General features: G+C 30.5%; 3 protein-coding genes and 1 pseudogene across 5 annotated transcripts; 2 read left to right on the plus strand and 2 right to left on the minus strand.

The window, feature by feature from the left end:
• Positions 1 to 252: 252 nt before the first annotated feature.
• Positions 253 to 1,885, plus strand: LOC129748676 (hsc70-interacting protein 1-like). Of its 2 annotated transcripts, none has more exons than XM_055743355.1 (2): positions 253 to 406; positions 465 to 1,885. In XM_055743355.1, exon 2 carries the CDS (start codon positions 478 to 480, stop codon positions 1,633 to 1,635), a length of 1,158 nt encoding a protein of 385 aa, XP_055599330.1. In that variant the 5' UTR covers positions 253 to 406; positions 465 to 477; the 3' UTR covers positions 1,636 to 1,885. The 2 variants fall into 2 exon arrangements, with proteins under 2 accessions (XP_055599330.1, XP_055599331.1); XM_055743356.1 differs by having other exon boundaries at positions 290 to 406; positions 455 to 1,885.
• A 676-nt stretch (positions 1,886 to 2,561) lies between these two features.
• LOC129748675 (zinc finger protein 391-like) lies at positions 2,562 to 4,441 on the minus strand. 2 transcript variants are annotated; one of them, XM_055743353.1, is made up of 3 exons: positions 4,340 to 4,441; positions 3,562 to 4,286; positions 2,562 to 3,505 (listed from the first exon to the last, which is right to left on the minus strand). In XM_055743353.1, exons 2-3 carry the CDS (start codon positions 4,243 to 4,245, stop codon positions 2,600 to 2,602), a joined length of 1,590 nt encoding a protein of 529 aa, XP_055599328.1. In that variant the 5' UTR covers positions 4,246 to 4,286; positions 4,340 to 4,441; the 3' UTR covers positions 2,562 to 2,599. The 2 variants fall into 2 exon arrangements, with proteins under 2 accessions (XP_055599328.1, XP_055599329.1); XM_055743354.1 differs by having other exon boundaries at positions 3,562 to 4,251; positions 4,340 to 4,408.
• Positions 4,442 to 10,220: 5,779 nt separating this feature from the next.
• LOC129750241 (U4 spliceosomal RNA) lies at positions 10,221 to 10,289 on the minus strand (annotated as a pseudogene).
• A 953-nt stretch (positions 10,290 to 11,242) lies between these two features.
• LOC129748680 (trypsin-1-like) lies at positions 11,243 to 12,293 on the plus strand. Its single transcript, XM_055743360.1, has 2 exons — positions 11,243 to 11,368; positions 11,435 to 12,293. The coding sequence occupies exons 1-2, from the start codon at positions 11,314 to 11,316 to the stop codon at positions 12,205 to 12,207; spliced, it is 828 nt and encodes a 275-aa protein (XP_055599335.1). The 5' UTR covers positions 11,243 to 11,313; the 3' UTR covers positions 12,208 to 12,293.
• The last annotated feature ends 5,098 nt before the right edge of the window (positions 12,294 to 17,391 follow it).

Below are 17,391 nucleotides of genomic sequence, written 5' to 3' on the forward strand. Positions count from 1 at the left end.
CAATCTAGACTCTAGAGACATCGAAGACTTCAGCCGAAATCCGTATTGTTGACGAGAATCTTGACTGGGATCAGATCTTCAACAGTGGTTGTGTCTTTTACCACGGCCCCATGCGCTGGAGAATCGACGCAGCACGACCTTAAAAACGTCTTTCGATTAATTCGGCCATGCCGGTTGAACGGCTCTAATACTTCCGTTATTCAAATGGGTGAGCTCTTACCCACAGTTATAATGATAACGATTTGGAGTGTGATAAAATAAAAAGAACAGAAAAAAAACAAAAGAACTTTCTGGTTCGCGACGGACGACATTTTTGTTTGCGGCAAGTGAAAAATTGTGTGATCCTAGAAATTCTTCCAGAATCTGTGATTTTTCTTTCCATTTCCACTCTCTGCTGATCGAAAAGGTAACTTTTCTGATTGTTAAACTTTAATCAAGTAATTTAAACTTCCAGTTTTTCCCAGTGAACAGGAAACAATGGCCTGCCCAATTGATCCTGCGGATCTAGTTAAGCTAGAGCAATTCGTCACATTGTGTGCCGGCCACCCGCAGTTATTGAATCTACCTCAGCTGGCCTTCTTCAAGAACTTTGTAGAAAAGCTTGGAGGCACTGTGCCTACCGGGATGCCGAGCTTTGGAGCTAACGCTCCTAAATCGGATGCCAAAGAGGAAAAACCGGCACCGGCAGCGGAAGAAAAGGTGGAATCGGAGCCGGAATCTGATGTTGAGCTGGATATGGAGGGTTGCGTAGAGGGTGACACAGATCCGGACCAGCCTATGGGTGACAGCAACAAAGAATCAACCGAAGAGGAACTGGACAAAGCTTCCGATCTTCGTTCCAAGGCAGCCGAGGCGTTTTCGGATCAGAAATTCGATGAAGCGGTTCAACTTTTTACCGAAGCCATCCTTCTCAATCCGAACAGTGCCATGTACTACGCCAAACGTGGTCAAGCATTCCTCAAGCTGACTAAGCCAAACGCCTGTATTCGGGATTGTTCCCGTGCCCTGGAAATAAATCCGGATTCGGCAACTGCTTACAAATTCCGGGGACGTGCTTACCGATTGCTGGGTAAATGGGAAGAAGCCGCCAAGGATCTGCGTCAGGCTTGCAAGTTGGACTTTGACGAACAAGCTGACGAGTGGTTGAAGGAAGTCACGCCTAACGCAACCAAAATTGAGCAACACAAGCTGAAGCAGGAACGCCGTCGTCAGGAGAAGGAACTTCAGGAGCGGAAGGAACGTATCCGCAAGGCTCAGGAGGCCAATCGTAAGGCTGCCGAGGAAAACGCCCGCAACGCAGATGACGACAGATTTGGTGGAACCGGTGGTCTTGGAGGCGATGCCGATGAAATCCTCAATGCTTTTAAAGATCCCGAAGTTGCGGCGGCTTTGCAGGACATCATGAGCAATCCTGCCAGCATTGGCAAATATCAGAACAACCCGAAGGTGATGAATCTGGTCACGAAGATGGCAATGAAAATGGGCGGCGAAGGTGGGGCTGGCGGTTTCCCCGGATTCCCAGGCGCGGGTGGATTTCCCGGGTTCCCGGGAGCGGGTGGAGCTGGATTTAACGCTGCACCACCAAGTGGAGGCGGCGCCGGCGGTGGCCCTAAATGTACCGATGATCTAGATTAGAGACGAGTTCGATTTGCGCGAGTATGATTGCATTTTTGTTGAGGTTTTGATGGATTTATTGCGTCTTCTGTTATGACGGAATCGAAACACTTTGTGAGCGAACAAAAATCCTCACATTTTCTGCTACATGGTTACACTAAAAAAATACAATAATAAAACGATACTACAAATATAATTTCCTTGCTAAACTATCCAAGATATCTTGTCAGTTAGAGAGTACAATAAAGCACTGCTAGTGTAAAAATTAAAATGATTGTTTCTTCTTCTAATTGTTGTTTTCCTTCATGTTTATTTTCGAATGATTTTGTTATTTAAAAAAAAAATCTATTCATTTTTGTCTTAAAAGATTCAATTTTTTTAGGCTGCTATCAGATTTTTTAAAATGAAAATCAACTAATGGATACAACCCTGGTAAGACCAAGAAAACTTGGCACTTCCAAGAATTTATGCTACCGTCCCGTTAATCAAAATGCATTAATTTGTTTGTTTCCGGTTGGAAAATTAAATGCCTTCAAAAAGTATAAAGCATGTTTCCATCGCTTCGAAACGAGTCAGTTCGTTTCAACTAACAATTCCGAATCGACAATGCAGCTGTGGCGACATTTCAGTTTTCTTACGTTGTTCGCTTTCTTGGTTGCTATCAATAGTGTAAGCTGCGCCCGCATAAAACGTCAAGATATGGAACAGATGGGTCCATGGATGGAATGGGGAGCCAAGTGGGGCAAAGAATGTAAGTTTGAGGTACATAAATGGTTTAGATAGTGTTCTTAAAGGTCAGGTTTTTTCCTTCTTGTAGCCATTACTACAATTATTATTCCCGCGGGTCAAGAAGCTGGAGAAATATGGCAAGCGAGCAGAACTTCGCCAGCACCGCCAGCAGAAGCAGGAGCGTTCTAGTTCATATAATATAGAAAAATCCTTTCAAGTGTTTTGATATTTTTTTTGAGAAACGGAATTGACACTTTTATTGATCGAATATGTAGGTTGGCTGAGGATTGATCAAACTAGGATTGAGAACCGTGCTGTGGTTCGGCATTGAGTAGCAGAGATCGTAGCTTCCAACGTCCAAATGTTGTTGCTGGTAATGGTGAGAAGGATGGTTGGATGATCCGGCCGATGGGAATTGGTAGAGATCGTTCGATGAGTACAGATTATTGGCAGTCGTCGCAGGTTGTTGCATCTGAATGTGTTGATTGGGAACCATCTGCAGTTGAGGCTGATGACTGTAATTTGGCATGTAGGACATATAACTGGTTTGGTTTTCGATCAATGATGTGGCAACGGACAACTCTGAACTTGCAGCGCTGTCCAGAGAACGATTTTCGTCCACTTCGATGGAAGGCTCCAGGGGCGGTTCTGGGACCATTGGTTTCGTAATTTTTGGTGTATGTTTGGCCTTAATGTGTCGCAATAGTGAAGGCGATTGTGTGAACTTTGAGTCGCATTCTTTGCACTCATAAGGCCTGTCACCGGTGTGTATCCTCCTATGAGCTATCAAGTTTGAGCTATTCGAGAAGATTTTTTCACAATCTTGACACTTGTGGCCTTTCACGCCGATGTGAATAGTTTTGATGTGACTATTTAAATATGACTGCTTGTTGAAAGATTTGTTACAAATTTGACAAACGTAGTTTTTGATGGATGAATGAATTTCCATATGTTTGCGCAATTCTATGGCTGTTTTAAAGGGTCGATTGCATAAGCTACACAAATGATCTCGCTCCTCTGAATGAGTTTTACGATGGGCATGCAAATTACTAGAAGTTTTAAAAAGTTTGCTACAAATTTCGCATTGATATTTCCTCTCATCCAAATGTGTTCTTCTATGCAAATAAAGATTACCGGCTTGAGCGAATCTCCGATGGCAAATCTGAAAAACTCAAGAATTTAGCTTATTTTAATATATTTTTTTTATAATGATAATACCTGACACTCGTAAGGTTTCTCTCCTGTATGAATTCGCTGATGAGCCTTCAAATAACCACTGTAGTTGAAAGATTTGCCACAGATGAAACACTGTTCCGGTTTATCCAGAAATTTTCCTTTTTTTACCACCGATTCATTATTCTTACGGCGAATGCGCTTTTGCAGGAAAATCTTAAATTTCGATCGTTCTTCTTTCAATTTTGCATTGTGCTTTACCAGTAATTCATCCAATTTAGCCTTCTTCTGAATTACAGGATATTTTTTTTTGACTTTAATCCTTGGACTGGTTTCTACAGCCGTTTCATTCGGTTCCAATATGGCGTTCATAGCTTCATAGATCTCCTCATCCCGCACAACATCCAGCTGAGGAGCGGCCAATTTGCGCTGGTTGACGACATACGCTCGAAGCTGCTGATCCGAGGCTTCGCAGCGTGTTCGAAACTCGTATGCAATGCCCAGTTTGTAGAAACAATCGTTACAGATCGCATGCGGTAGCCCATCGTGTTCGTCGATTTCGATGGCCGCACAGCGAATTATCATCTGGGACGGGCGAATGGAAAAATTTACCGCAAACAAGTTAACCGATGAGTCGGCTTCCAGTTTCTGTAAGCACAGACGGCATATTTGGGGCAACGAAAATTCTCCGGAGACCGCCAGTTTGTCCACATTAATATTTGAAGCCATAGTTCACTGGTTAAGAAGGTAATTAATCCGAAAACAGGAATCTATTTGTACATATTATTACAATAATGAATTGAAAAGAATATCAATGACTTACCGTAAGTACGAACATGCAAACGATACAGTTATTGTTGTTTTCATCAATACGATAGAATGCGTAATTTTTCATTGATAAAAATCTACAGTCGAGGCCTTCCACACTGGAAGTAAATGTCTGATGATAATTAAACGACGAAACAACAGATGCATGTAGTAGGAAAAAATTAAATTCAAAAAGAAAAAAAATACTTTACATTAAATAGCTTAAGCTATTGTAATGATTTAAATTGAACAGCACTCTCTATAACAAAACATTTTTTTCCATTAAAATCAAGATCTCAAATTCAAGAATTTGATGTTCAAGTACCTACCTTCTATTATGTTTTGAAACAAATCGCATTTAAATTTTATTAAAAAAATCTGTGTAAAAAACCAAATTTGATTTGTTTTTATTGAGTTTTCTGTTAAAAGAACTCATACATTTAAAATTCAAAAAATGAAAAAAATTGTTTACATCGTTTATTTTGTGGTATTTTTGAATTTCATTCCTTTTAGATAATTTTTAACGTTGGTGTGATTTTTGAAATTTTTCTCATTGAAGTCAAATTTGTTTTGTATTTTTGTAATTTTTGATAATTCTCTTTTTTTTGTAATTTGTGTATTTTTTTACTTTTTTCAATCTTCAAATTTTTATATTTTTGAAATTTTTTAATTTTTGTGATTTTTGTAACTTTCATAATTTTTGTAAATTTTACAATTTTTGTGATTTTTGTAATTTTTGTAATTTTTTTTTTGTAATGACTGAAATTTTTGTAATGTTTGAAATTTTTGTAGTTTTTATCATTTTTGTAGTTTTTATCATTTTTGTAATTTTTGTAATTTTTTTTAAATTTTGTAATTTTTTGAAATTTTTGTTGTTTTTGTAATATTTGTAATTTTTGTAATTTTTTAATTCTTGTAATTTTTAAAATATTAGTAATTTATGTCATTTTTGTAATTTTTATAATTTTCGTAATTTTTGTAATTTTTGTAATTTTTGTAATTTTTGTAATTTTTGTAATTTTTGTAATTTTTGTAATTTTTGTAATTTTTGTAATTTTTGTAATTTTTGTAATTTTTGTAATTTTTGTAATTTTTGTAATTTTTGTATTTTTTGTAATTTTTGTAATTTTTGTAATTTTTGTAGTTTTTGTAATTTTTGTAATTTTTGTAATTTTTGTAATTTTTGTAATTTTTGTAATTTTTGTAATTTTTGTAATTTTTGTAATTTTTGTAATTTTTGTAATTTTTGTAATTTTTGTAATTTTTGTAATTTTTGTAATTTTTGTAATTTTTGTAATTTTTGTAATTTTTGTAATTTTTGTAATTTTTGTAATTTTTGTAATTTTTGTAATTTTTGTAATTTTTGTAATTTTTGTAATTTTTGTAATTTTTGTAATTTTTGTAAATTTTGTAATTTTTGTAATTTTTGTAATTTTTGTAATTTTTGTAATTTTTGTAATTTTTGTAATTTTTGTAATTTTTGTAATTTTTGTAATTTTTGTAATTTTTGTAATTTTTGTAATTTTTGTAATTTTTGTAATTTTTGTAATTTTTGTAATTTTTGTAATTTTTGTAATTTTTGTAATTTTTGTAATTTTTGTAATTTTTGTAATTTTTGTAATTTTTGTAATTTTTGTAATTTTTGTAATTTTTGTAATTTTTGTAATTTTTGTAATTTTTGTAATTTTTGTAATTTTTGTAATTTTTGTAATTTTTGTAATTTTTGTAATTTTTGTAATTTTTGTAATTTTTGTAATTTTTGTAATTTTTGTAATTTTTGTAATTTTTGTAATTTTTGTAATTTTTGTAATTTTTGTAATTTTTGTAATTTTTGTAATTTTTGTATTTTTTGTAATTTTTGTAATTTTTGTAATTTTTGTAATTTTTGCTATTTTTGTTATTAATGTAATTTTTGAAATTTTTGTCATTTTTGTCATTTTTGTAATTTTTGTTATATTTGTTATTTTGTAGTTTTTGTAATTTTTGTAATTTTTGAAACTTTTGTAATTTTTGTAATTTTTGTAATTTTTGTAATTTTTGTAATTTTTGTAATTTTTGTAATTTTTGTAATTTTTGTAATTTTTGTAATTTTTGTAATTTTTGTAATTTTTGTAATTTTTGTAATTTTTGTAATTTTTGTAATTTTTGTAATTTCTGTAATTTTTGTAATTTTTGTAATTTTTGTAATTTTTGTAATTTTTGTAATTTTTGTAATTTTTGTAATTTTTGTAATTTTTGTAATTTTTGTAATTTTTGTAATTTTTGTAATTTTTGTAATTTTTGTAATTTTTGTAATTTTTGTAATTTTTGTAATTTTTGTAATTTTTGTAATTTCTGTAATTTTTGTAATTTTTGTCATTTTTGTAATTTTTGTAATTTTTGTAATTTTCGTAATTTTTGTAATTTTTGTAATTTTTGTAATTTTTGTCATTTTTGTAATTTTTGTAATTTTTGTAATTTTTGTAATTTTTGTAATTTTTGTAATTTTTGTAATTTTTGTAATTTTTGTAATTTTTGTAATTTTAGTAATTTTTGTAATTTTTGTAATTTTTGTAATTTTTGTAATTTTTGTAATTTTTGTAATTTTTGTAATTTTTGTAATTTTTGTAATTTTTGTAATTTTTGTAATTTTTGTAATTTTTGTAATTTTTGTAATTTTTTTAATTTTTGTAATTTTTGTAATTTTTGTAATTTTTATAATTTTTGTAATTTTTGTAATTTTTGTAATTTTTGTAATTTTTGTAATTTTTGTAATTTTTGTAATTTTTGTAATTTTTGTAATTTTTGTAATTTTTGTAATTTTTGTAATTTTTGCAATTTTTGTAATTTTTGTAATTTTTGTAATTTTTGTAATTTTTGTAATTTTTGTAATTTTTGTAATTTTTGTAATTTTTGTAATTTTTGTAATTTTTGTAATTTTTGTAATTTTTGTAATTTTTGTAATATTTGTAATTATTGTAATGTTTGTAATTTTTGTAATTTTTGTGATTATCGTAATTTTTGTAATTTTTGTAATTTTTGTAATTTTTGTAATTTTTGTAATTTTTGTAATTTTTGTAATTTTTGTAATTTTTGTAATTTTTGTAATTTTTGTAATTTTTGTATTTTTTGTAATTTTTGTAATTTTTGTAATTTTTGTAATTTTTGTAATTTTTGTAATTTTTGTAATTTTTGTAATTTTTGTAATTTTTGTAATTTTTGTAATTTTTGTAATTTTTGTAATTTTTGTAATTTTTGTAATTTTTGTAATTTTTGTAATTTTCGTAATTTTTTTAGTTTTTGTAATTTTTGTAATTTTTGTAATTTTTGTAATTTTAGTAATTTTTGTGATTTTTGTAATTTTTGTAATTTTTTGCAATTTTTGTAATTTTTGTAATTTTTGTATTTTTTGTAATTTTTGTAATTTTTGTAATTTTTGTAATTTTTGTAATTTTTGTAATTTTTGTAATTTTTGTAATTTTTGTAATTTTTGTAATTTTTGTAATGTTTGTAATTTTTGTAATTATTGTAATTTTTGTAATTTTTGTAATTTTTGTAATTTTTGTAATTTTTGTAATTTTTGTAATTTTTGTAATTTTTGTAATTTTTGTAATTTTTGTAATTTTTGTAATTTTTGTAATTTTTGTAATTTTTGTAATTTTTGTAATTTTTGTAATTTTTGTAATTTTTGTAATTTTTGTAATTTTTGTAATTTTTGTAATTTTTGTAATTATTGTAATGTTTGTAATTTTTGTAATTTTTGTGATTATCGTAATTTTTGTAATTTTTGTTATTTTTGTAATTTTTGTAATTTTTGTAATTTTTGTAATTTTTGTAATTTTTGTAATTTTTGTAATTTTTGTAATTTTTGTAATTTTTGTAATTTTTGTAATTTTTGTAATTTTTGTTATTTTTGTAATTTTTGTAATTTTTGTAATTTTTGTAATTTTTGTAATTTTTGTAATTTTTGTAATTTTTGTAATTTTTGTAATTTTTGTAATTTTTGTAATTTTTGTAATTTTTGTAATTTTTTAATTTTTGTAATTTTTGTAAATTTTGGAATTTTTTGTAATTTTAGTAATTTTTGTAATTTGTGTAATTTTTGTAATTTTTGTAATTTTTGTAATTTTTGTAATTTTTGTAATTTTTGTAATTTTTGTAATTTTTGTAATTTTTGTCATTTTTGTAATTTTTGTAATTTTTGTAATTTTTGTAATTTTTGTAATTTTTGTAATTTTTGTAATTTTTGTAATTTTTGTAATTTTTGTAATTTTTTTAATTTTTGTAATTTTTGTAATTTTTGTAATTTTTGTAATTTTAGTATTTTTTTGTAATTTTTGTAATTTTTGCAATATTTGTAAATTTTGTCATTTTGGTAATTTTTGTAATTTTTGAATTTTTTTGTAAGTATTGTAATTTTTTAATTTTTTGTTATTTTTGTAATTTTTGTCATTTTTTGTCAATTTTGTAATTTTTGTCATTTTTGTTATTTTATAAATTTTGTAATTTTTGTAATTTTTGTATTTTTTGTTATTTTGTTTTTTTTAATAATTTTTAATTTTTGTGAATTTTATAATTTTTGTTATTTTTGAAATATTTGTGATTTTTATCATTTTTGTATATTTTTCTAATTTTTGGAATGTTTGTTATTTTTGGAATGTTTGTAATTTTTGCAATTTTTGTAATTTTTGTTATTTTTGTAATTTTTTAAATTTTGTAATTTTTGTAATATTTGTAATTTTTGTAATTTTTGTAATTTTTGAAATATTTGTTATTTATGTGATTTTTGTATTTTTTGTGATTTTTGTTATTTTTTAATTTTTGTAATTTTTGTTATTTTTGTAATTTTTTGTAATTTTTCGTAATTTTGTAATTTTTGTAATTTTTGTAATTTTTGTAATTTTTGTAATTTTTGTAATTTTTGTAATTTTTGATATTTTTTTATTTTTTGTAATTTTGTTTTTTTTTATAATTTTTAATTTTTGTGAATTTTGTAATTTTTGTCATTTTTGTCATTTATGTATTTTTTGTAGTTTTTGTAATTTTTGTTTTTTTTTTAATTGTTGTAATTGTTGTATTTTTTGTGAGTTTTGTTATTTTTGTCATTTTTGTTTTTTTGTAATTTTTTAATTTTCGTGATTTTTGTAATTTTTGTAGTTTTTGTTACTTTTTTTATTTTTGTAATTTTTTTTTTTAATCTTTGTTATATTTGTTATTTATGTAATTTTTTAAATTTTTTAAATTTTTATATTTTTGTTGTTTTTTAATTTTTGTTTTTTTTTAATTGTTGTAATTTTTGTATTTTTGTAACTTATGTCAATTTTGTAATTTTTGTTAATGTTGTAATTTTTGTAACTTTTGTAATTTTTGTAGTTTTTGAAATTTTTGTTATACTTAGAATTCTTGGAAATTTTTGGACATTTTGATTTCTTTGAATTTTTGTTATTTTTGTAATTATTGTGATTTTTGCAATTTTGCAATTTTCTTAAATTTGGTTATTTTTGTCAAGTAAGTAATTTTTGTTATTTTTGTAAATATTGTAATTTTTGTTATTTGTGTAATATTTGATATTTTTGTAAATTTTTTAATTTTCGAAATTTTTGGTAGTTTTAGTATTTTTTAAAATAATTTTCAACATTTTTGTGCTTTTTTGTTATTTTGGTGGTTTTTGTAACTTTTTTAATTTTTGCAATTTTTGTAATTTTTGTATTTTTTTTGTTATTGTATGTGTTGAAATTTTTGTATGTTTGGTAATTTTGTGATTTTTGTCATTTTTGTAATATCTGCCATCTAGTTTTTTTATTGTTGTTGTTGTTATAGTTGTGATTGTTGTAATGATTGAAATTTTTGTATTTTTTTATATTTTTGTAATTTTTTAGATTTTTGTTCATTTCTGTTTTTTGTTTCAATTCTGTCATTCTTTCAACTAGCAATAATCGCACCTCGGTAGAACCTCATTGGTTACGATATCGCCACTGCGCAAAGCTAATTCTGTCATTCTTGTCATTTTTGTAATTTTTGTCATTGATGAAGTTTGTGTAATTTTTGTCATTTTATCATTTTTGTAATTTATTTTATTACTGTCATTTTAGTAGTTTTAGTAATTTTTGTTCGTTTTTTATAGTTCTGTAAAGTTTTATCTTTTTTGATTCAAAGCATGCCTAATTTGAGTTGAAAAAATTGTTGCAAGCTATGGCGTTACGAACTTTCATATTGGTAAGTTTGCTTCTCAGAATGCTGTTGTAAGATTTTTTTTTTAATTTTTAAGTCGAACCTAATGAAAAAATTGACTAGCAATGTGAATATCAAGTTTTATTCAAGCCAATTCTTGAACATTTTTTTTTATAAAACCAGGCGTTTCCAACGACTTCAGCCAATTCTACAAAGCACTCTCGCTTTTTCTAGCCACCTTGAATATTTCATTAGGTACTTTTATTCAAATTCTTCTTTTAGTTCATCCCAACGAAATATTTTCCTTATTTTGCAATCAGCTTTAAATGATGATGACGATTGAATTTGTTTTTGAATAAATAAGCATCTTTACCCTATCTCTAGTAGAAAGCAAACATTCCTCATCGCAGGAAACGCAGCTGTCGAATCTAATAGAAAATCAGGTGGTCATCTTTGAACACGTGTGAATTAATCTTTCTGCAAACGTCAGCGAAAAATCCGAACTTGTACCTAGGGTCCATCGTAAAATTCCCTTTAAATAATTATGAAAAAGTTAATAAATAAGGGTGAATTGATAAATAAATTCGAATAAAAAAAAGCTGAAACACAACATTTTCAGTAGGGCAACATTCTTTAATAAAATTCAAGGCTTTCTAGGCCTAAATTATGAAATTTAAAAAAAATCAAAAGCCAGTTCAAATTTCCTTCAAAAGTCAACCCTCCACAATCGGGTGATTATCAACTAATAAAAACAATCTCCTAATCGGAGGTATCGATATCAGACATTGGTCATAATAAAACCCAAAATGCTACCGAGCTTCCATCAGTAATACGGTGAAAATGAGGCTGATCATACTCGTACTCAGTGCTTTAGTAGGAGCTCTGGCTGCTCCCGGTAAGTTCTTGGACGTTGACCAAATTTTATCTTATCGGTTGTTGTAAATCTGTTCTCGTTGCTAAGGTTCGATCGAGTCGAAACCGAGCCTGCCGCAAGGCCGCATCATTGGCGGCCTGGACGCGTTGCAGCATGAGTTCCCCTCGATGGTTTCGGTGCGCCGTGTATTCCTTACAACTAACAGCCATATCTGCGGTGGTACAATCTACAACAATCTCTGGGTTTTGACGGCGGCTCAATGCGTAGTCGGCAACAACAACTACCGCGTATGGGCTGGATCTCACAATATAAACATTGCCGAGAGCACGCGTCAAGATATCGCCGTTTCCCGGGTAGAAATCCATCCGGATTACGTAGCGGGCGAAGTTGGTCCGAGTGACATCGCCTTGTTGCGTCTGGCAACGCCTCTAACGTTTACGCAAGCTATCCAACCCATGATATTGCCGCCGGAGGATCACAGTTTGAATGAGCAGGGTCCCGTTTCGCTTGTTGGATGGGGTGCTACCAGTACCGGAACTTTGCCAAGCAACCCATCGATCTTGCAGAAGGCCATCATTCCCCTGATAACCTATGCACAGTGCGAGGCAGCAAATGGGGGACCAGGCGCTTCTCCTCTTGGCCCCACTAACGTTTGCACAGGACCACTGACCGGTGGCATTGGAGCGTGCGCCGGCGATGGGGGTGGTCCAATTTACAGACGCGAGGACAATCGGCAAATCCAAATCGGTATTGTTTCCTGGATTTGGACACCATGCGCATCACCAGACCGACCATCGGGTGTGTTTGTTGGTGTTTCACATTATCTACCTTGGATGCGACAAATTATTCAGCAAGGGTAGAGTCGTTGCTAATGACCGTTTGAAGAGGATTTGATAAAAAAAAGTTTGTATACAAGAAGCGAATACATGAATTTTCGGTTTTCTCAGCCAGGGAGTTTGTCCAGCATCTCTGATTATTTCGTCTAGTTTGCCTTTTGATTGTCTTTCCCAGCTCTGCATATCGCTAGTCGATGAACCATGTTCATGTTTACTCAATTTAGACCCTTTCTTTTCTCTGTTTCCAACAATCAGAAAGATTTTATCCGAAATCCATCCCTCATACCTCAACTCACTGGAAGCCTTGTGATAGGTAAATGTATTCTTGATACTAATAAAGAACCACTAAATTTCGACTGTTGTTTTGGTTTGTTATTTTGTGGATCGAAATTCGAAATGCTACAATCGCGGGGCAGCCTTCGGGGTGTCGTAACTGAATGAGTCATAAGTAGCGGGATATTTCGTTTTCCGCCAAGCGCGCTGTAGAAAAACAAGAGTTTCTCCAGAAGTGTCCGATTCTTGTTTGTTTTCGGTTTTCTACTATGGAATTCGCGGAATAGAGTTTTTCCAAGAGCGCTTCTTTTGAATGCTAGGGCAGCTACTTGAATCCGAGGTGGTTATACATGAAATCGATGCATAAAACATTTACATAGATTGGTTCTTGGAAGCCAATGGTCAATTGGCCATGACTTAATTGTTCTAACTTTAGTGAAATCTAAAAGAGAAGTTTTTCAATTATTTCTTATAAAATTCTTAATAAAAACTTTTACTGCTGTCAAAAGTTAGCTTTATAAGAGCATCGGCATCGGTAAGTGCTTCCCAGGTGTTAACCCGGGACACTTTAGCAACGCTCCTGATGCTCTAAACATCAGGATGCTAGCACATGCTAGCTCATCTGTGAAGCTGGTGAAGCTAGATATGTGTCTGAATCTTCTAACGCCCCGAGACGGTTGACGGCAAAATCTACTTAGGGTGGAAGCGGAAATGACAGCGGTGATCGACACATAAAATTTGTTTTTGTAAAATTTCTGCTCAATCGGACCTCATTTAAGGCCGCCATACATTACACAAATGTCTGTGCAAATTCGATGATTCCACGACGACTGTTTGATTCCACACAAAGATATGTTTCCACAGTCTACACACATTACAAACATATCTCGCGCAAACACGAGTGATTGCTGGCGAAACAGCAACTTAAACAAAAAAAATCCTCCTATACCCCGGCTGGGGATGAGTAAATGACCTGAAATTTATACAGACAGCACCATACACCATGCTACAGAGGGATGTTTGCACTAAAAATATGGATCCTAACCGATGTTACTCAGACCGTCAGCGCGTTTTTTAAGCAGTGCCATATACACGATGCAAATCGTATATGCACAACGACAGAATTTCATCGAAATTCAACGCATTTGAAAAATGTGGTGTAAAGCGGGACTACACCCCATTTGTACAAATGCGATGAAATTCGATGAAATTCTGTTGCTGTGAATCCGATTTGCATCGTGTATGGCACTGCTTGAATGAGCGCGCAAAAGGTTGGAATACAATCGGCCAGGATTGAAATTTTTTGTACAAAAAACTTTCTGTGGCATGGTGTGCGGTGCAGTTTGTACAAATTTCTGGCCATTTACTCAGACCCAGCTGGGGTGGAGGTGGTTTTTTTTGTTGTGGTTGCGGTTTTCGCCAGCAATTGTTTGTGTTCACGCGAAATTTGTTTGTATCGTGTGCGGGCGAGCATAGAATCTAACAATCGACGTGGAATCATCGAATTTGCACACGCCATTTGTGTAGTCTATGGCCCGCTTAATGTACATTACACAAATGGCGTGTGTAAATTCGATGATTCCAACGACTATTTTATTCTATGCTCACCCACAAACGGTACAAACATATTTCGGGCGAATACAAACGATCGCTGACGGAAACAGCAAAAAAAAAAAACCATCGAATTTCATCGCATTTATACAAATGTGGTGTAGTGTATGGCCCGCTTCAAGGGTACCTAGAAGCTGAAAAGTTCGATTTTTACCCTTTAAAAAATCTGCTGGAAGTTAGATGAAATCCTAAAAAGACATTAAAAGCTTTTTTCACTAAGGTGTTCCTTAAAATAAAGTCTCAAAAGTCGATTTTCACCCATTTTTTTTTAATAACCTCAGATTTGGACGTTTCATGTTTTTTTTTCAAAGTTTTTAGACAGGTTTTAGACAGGTTAATTTCAAATCGAGTCTGATTGAGCTGCAATCACTCAGAACAGAACAGAAATACAGGCTAACCCATGAAAGTTGTTAAAAAACTCCAACCACCATTTTTAAGCAAGTTTAATATTTATTTAGTTAATAAATTTTTCTTCAGCGACATTTGTTTGAATTGAATAATATTTGAAAGTGGGGTGGCCGCTTCGTGCAAAGTCTTGGACATCCTGCTCCATCTTGATGTATATATCTTGATGTATATATTGATGTATATATGAATGTAATCCACCATGGGTGCACGGACTCACCGCAGTTTCGCTAATGCATGGGCTAACTTGCATCCTTTACTGTTATGGCATTAATGTACACAGTAAATTATTGCCACGATTTACAGCAAAAAAAAATGGGGGAAAAGTCCAGTCCAATCGAAATTTTCGCTGGAAAACAGCAAACATTCTCCGTCTTGCTGATTTTTCCAGCAATTGATCTGCGTTGCTGAAAAAACAGCAATCGAACTGTCAAAATTGAGTATGTTTTTGTTTTTGCTAGTTATTTTTCGATGCGCATTAAAAGTGTTTGTCGTTTGCAACGGTGGTGACATCGAATTTCATTTTATTTCATATTCCAGCAAAGAAGCATTTCAGACTAAAGGTAAATTTTTGAAGACAAAAAGTATTTCGTTAAAGAAACCAAGATTTTTTTTTTAATTTAAGATGGAGCAGGATGAACCAAGTCTTGGCGGAAAGCGGTCAACCCTTTGGTGGATATTATTTCATTATAAAAATTTAAATAAATTAATGTTCATGATAACCATGAGGGTTAATATTGAAATTTAAAGTTAAAACCTAATTTTGAATAAGAAAATTACCAGTTATTTTTTGAAAAAAAAATATTTCTAGAAGGTAATTGAGATAGATGGTTTCCAGTAATTTAACCCTGCATGACTTTTTTTTAAATGAGAATTTCAGTTTAATAACTGAAATATTAACATTTTAATTCAAAAACAAAACTCAACAGGTTTGAAGTCGTTATTTTTTGAAATTCTTAGTTTATTTCAATTGGAATGATTTTGATAATTTCTTCAAAATCTTGTTAATTGGGTGCAGAGTGATTGATTGAGATTAAAAAAATTGTTAGAATTTGCAAATCTGAAGAACTAACAACGATTTTCCAAAAACTACTTTTTTCAAAAAAATAGATAAATTTAATTTTTGAATTTTGCCGCATACTTTGTTCAATATCTCACACATACATTGAAATATCGAAATGAAAATACCATGGGCCAATTTCTTTTAATTTCGAGAATATTTTTTTGTGAATATATCACTTAAAAATATTCACGCGTTTTCGATATACCGTAGAACGGGGTAACTTTGATCACCGGGGTAAATTTGACAAACAATAAACTTTTCCACATTAACATCAATAACTTAGTCTGTAGTTTAAATTTTTCAAAACTGTTTTCAACGTTTGAAAGCCTATACATTTAGTATAAAATAGACAAAATTTGGTTTGTATTTGTTATTTTTTCTGTTAGTTAAGATCTTATTTCAAAATCTTTCAATATCTATTTTTCCAAAGCTCGCAAACAAACAGCTCTCCTGATGATACCAAAAAGCATTTAGAAGCAAACGGGTTGTTTAATGTGAAAGAAAAACTTTTTTTCTTTGTATATAAACAGTTATAGTGCTATTTTTATAATCATTTAATGATAAATTTTTGATATTTAAAAAATAAGGACATTTTGCCCGTATTGGACAAATGGATAGGAACCTTATCAAATCGTTTACTTTGAAGAAAAAATGAAAATGGAAACAGTAGGAGGGCCTAGAGGAATGTGTGAAGGTATAATTTCATTTGTATTTTGAAGCTCAAACTATTTAACAATTATTACTATTTTTGCCCCTAAATGTAGGCAGCATCATAGTTCTTCTCTCGATTTAAGATATTTTTAAAATTAATCGTTTAAAATTAAGGTTGATTTGATAAACAAGCATATGTAAATATTATGAAGGTGTTTTGTACCCTTTATGATCAAGAAAACTCGTTAAAACCGTCATAATAGAGACTGATAAATGTCACCTCAAATCATAAAATTCTGAACACAGACGAAAACTATTTTAAAATCAAGTAGTCTAATAAATTTCAGCATCCATGTTTTACGTTCATAAGAGTCCAGTACTGGTTTTAAAAATATAAAACATGCCACATTCTCCTTAACAGATAAAATGAAAAAAATGATCAATCTTACCTCGGATTACGGTACTTACTATGCCAGACAAAAGTTAACAATCTGAATGATTATAGGGCAAATGCAGATTAGTGCATATTTGATCAAAACATATAAACTTTCCTAACAATCCATTGTAGAAAAGAGTTAAGACATAACAATTAAGGAAAAACCTTCGCGAGTCGCACAAAAGAGTCTTGCGGGCCACATGCGGCCCGTGGGCCGCCTATTGCTTATCTCTGCTCTACATGAATGTTATTAAATTGTTTATAATTAAAAAAACCTGTTGTTTCTAATTTTTTTTGAACCTGTTAAAACCTTTTAAATTTATTCCTAACAAACAACAATAATTTTTAATTAGACATGAAGATCCTGATTTTCACCATGAACTGTTGGAGTTACTTTTAAAATCAGTTTCGCCATAATTAAGCTTATCATATTGCCCGGTTTTACCCAGGCTCGCCCTGATAATTATTACAAAATTTAGGAAAAAGCCCGTTCGGACCGATTTTCCGGTGTTCGTCGGAAAAGCCCGGATTATGCTTGAATTTATCCACTTTATTTGCAAAAAAAAAATTTATCAAAAAATCATGACCAAGTTCTCTGGAAGCCTTAAATACGACTCGTATTCCGCTGAGCTGAAGTACTTATTTCCATGAAAAAGTATTGTTTCAAGTGTTCTTCTTGACCGTTGAATAGTTCCTGGGTCCATCATATCCTTGAAAGTGTTAATCCCTAGTGGCCTGAGGCCAATGTGGTCATTTTTTTTGCTTTCGA

This window comes from Uranotaenia lowii, chromosome 2 (genome assembly GCF_029784155.1).
Source record: "Uranotaenia lowii strain MFRU-FL chromosome 2, ASM2978415v1, whole genome shotgun sequence".
NCBI classification, from domain to species: domain Eukaryota; kingdom Metazoa; phylum Arthropoda; class Insecta; order Diptera; family Culicidae; genus Uranotaenia; species Uranotaenia lowii.

Coding starts and splice junctions, on each gene's coding strand:
- LOC129748676 (XM_055743355.1), top strand. CDS start 478: ATGGCCTGCCCAATTGATCCTGCGGATCTAGTTAAGCTAGAGCAATTC.
- LOC129748675 (XM_055743353.1), bottom strand. CDS start 4,245: ATGGCTTCAAATATTAATGTGGACAAACTGGCGGTCTCCGGAGAATTT. Junction 3,506..3,561: donor AGAAACCTTACGAGTGTCAG/GTATTATCATTA, acceptor TGAGTTTTTCAG/ATTTGCCATCGGAGATTCGC.
- LOC129748680 (XM_055743360.1), top strand. CDS start 11,314: ATGAGGCTGATCATACTCGTACTCAGTGCTTTAGTAGGAGCTCTGGCT. Junction 11,369..11,434: donor AGGAGCTCTGGCTGCTCCCG/GTAAGTTCTTGG, acceptor CTCGTTGCTAAG/GTTCGATCGAGTCGAAACCG.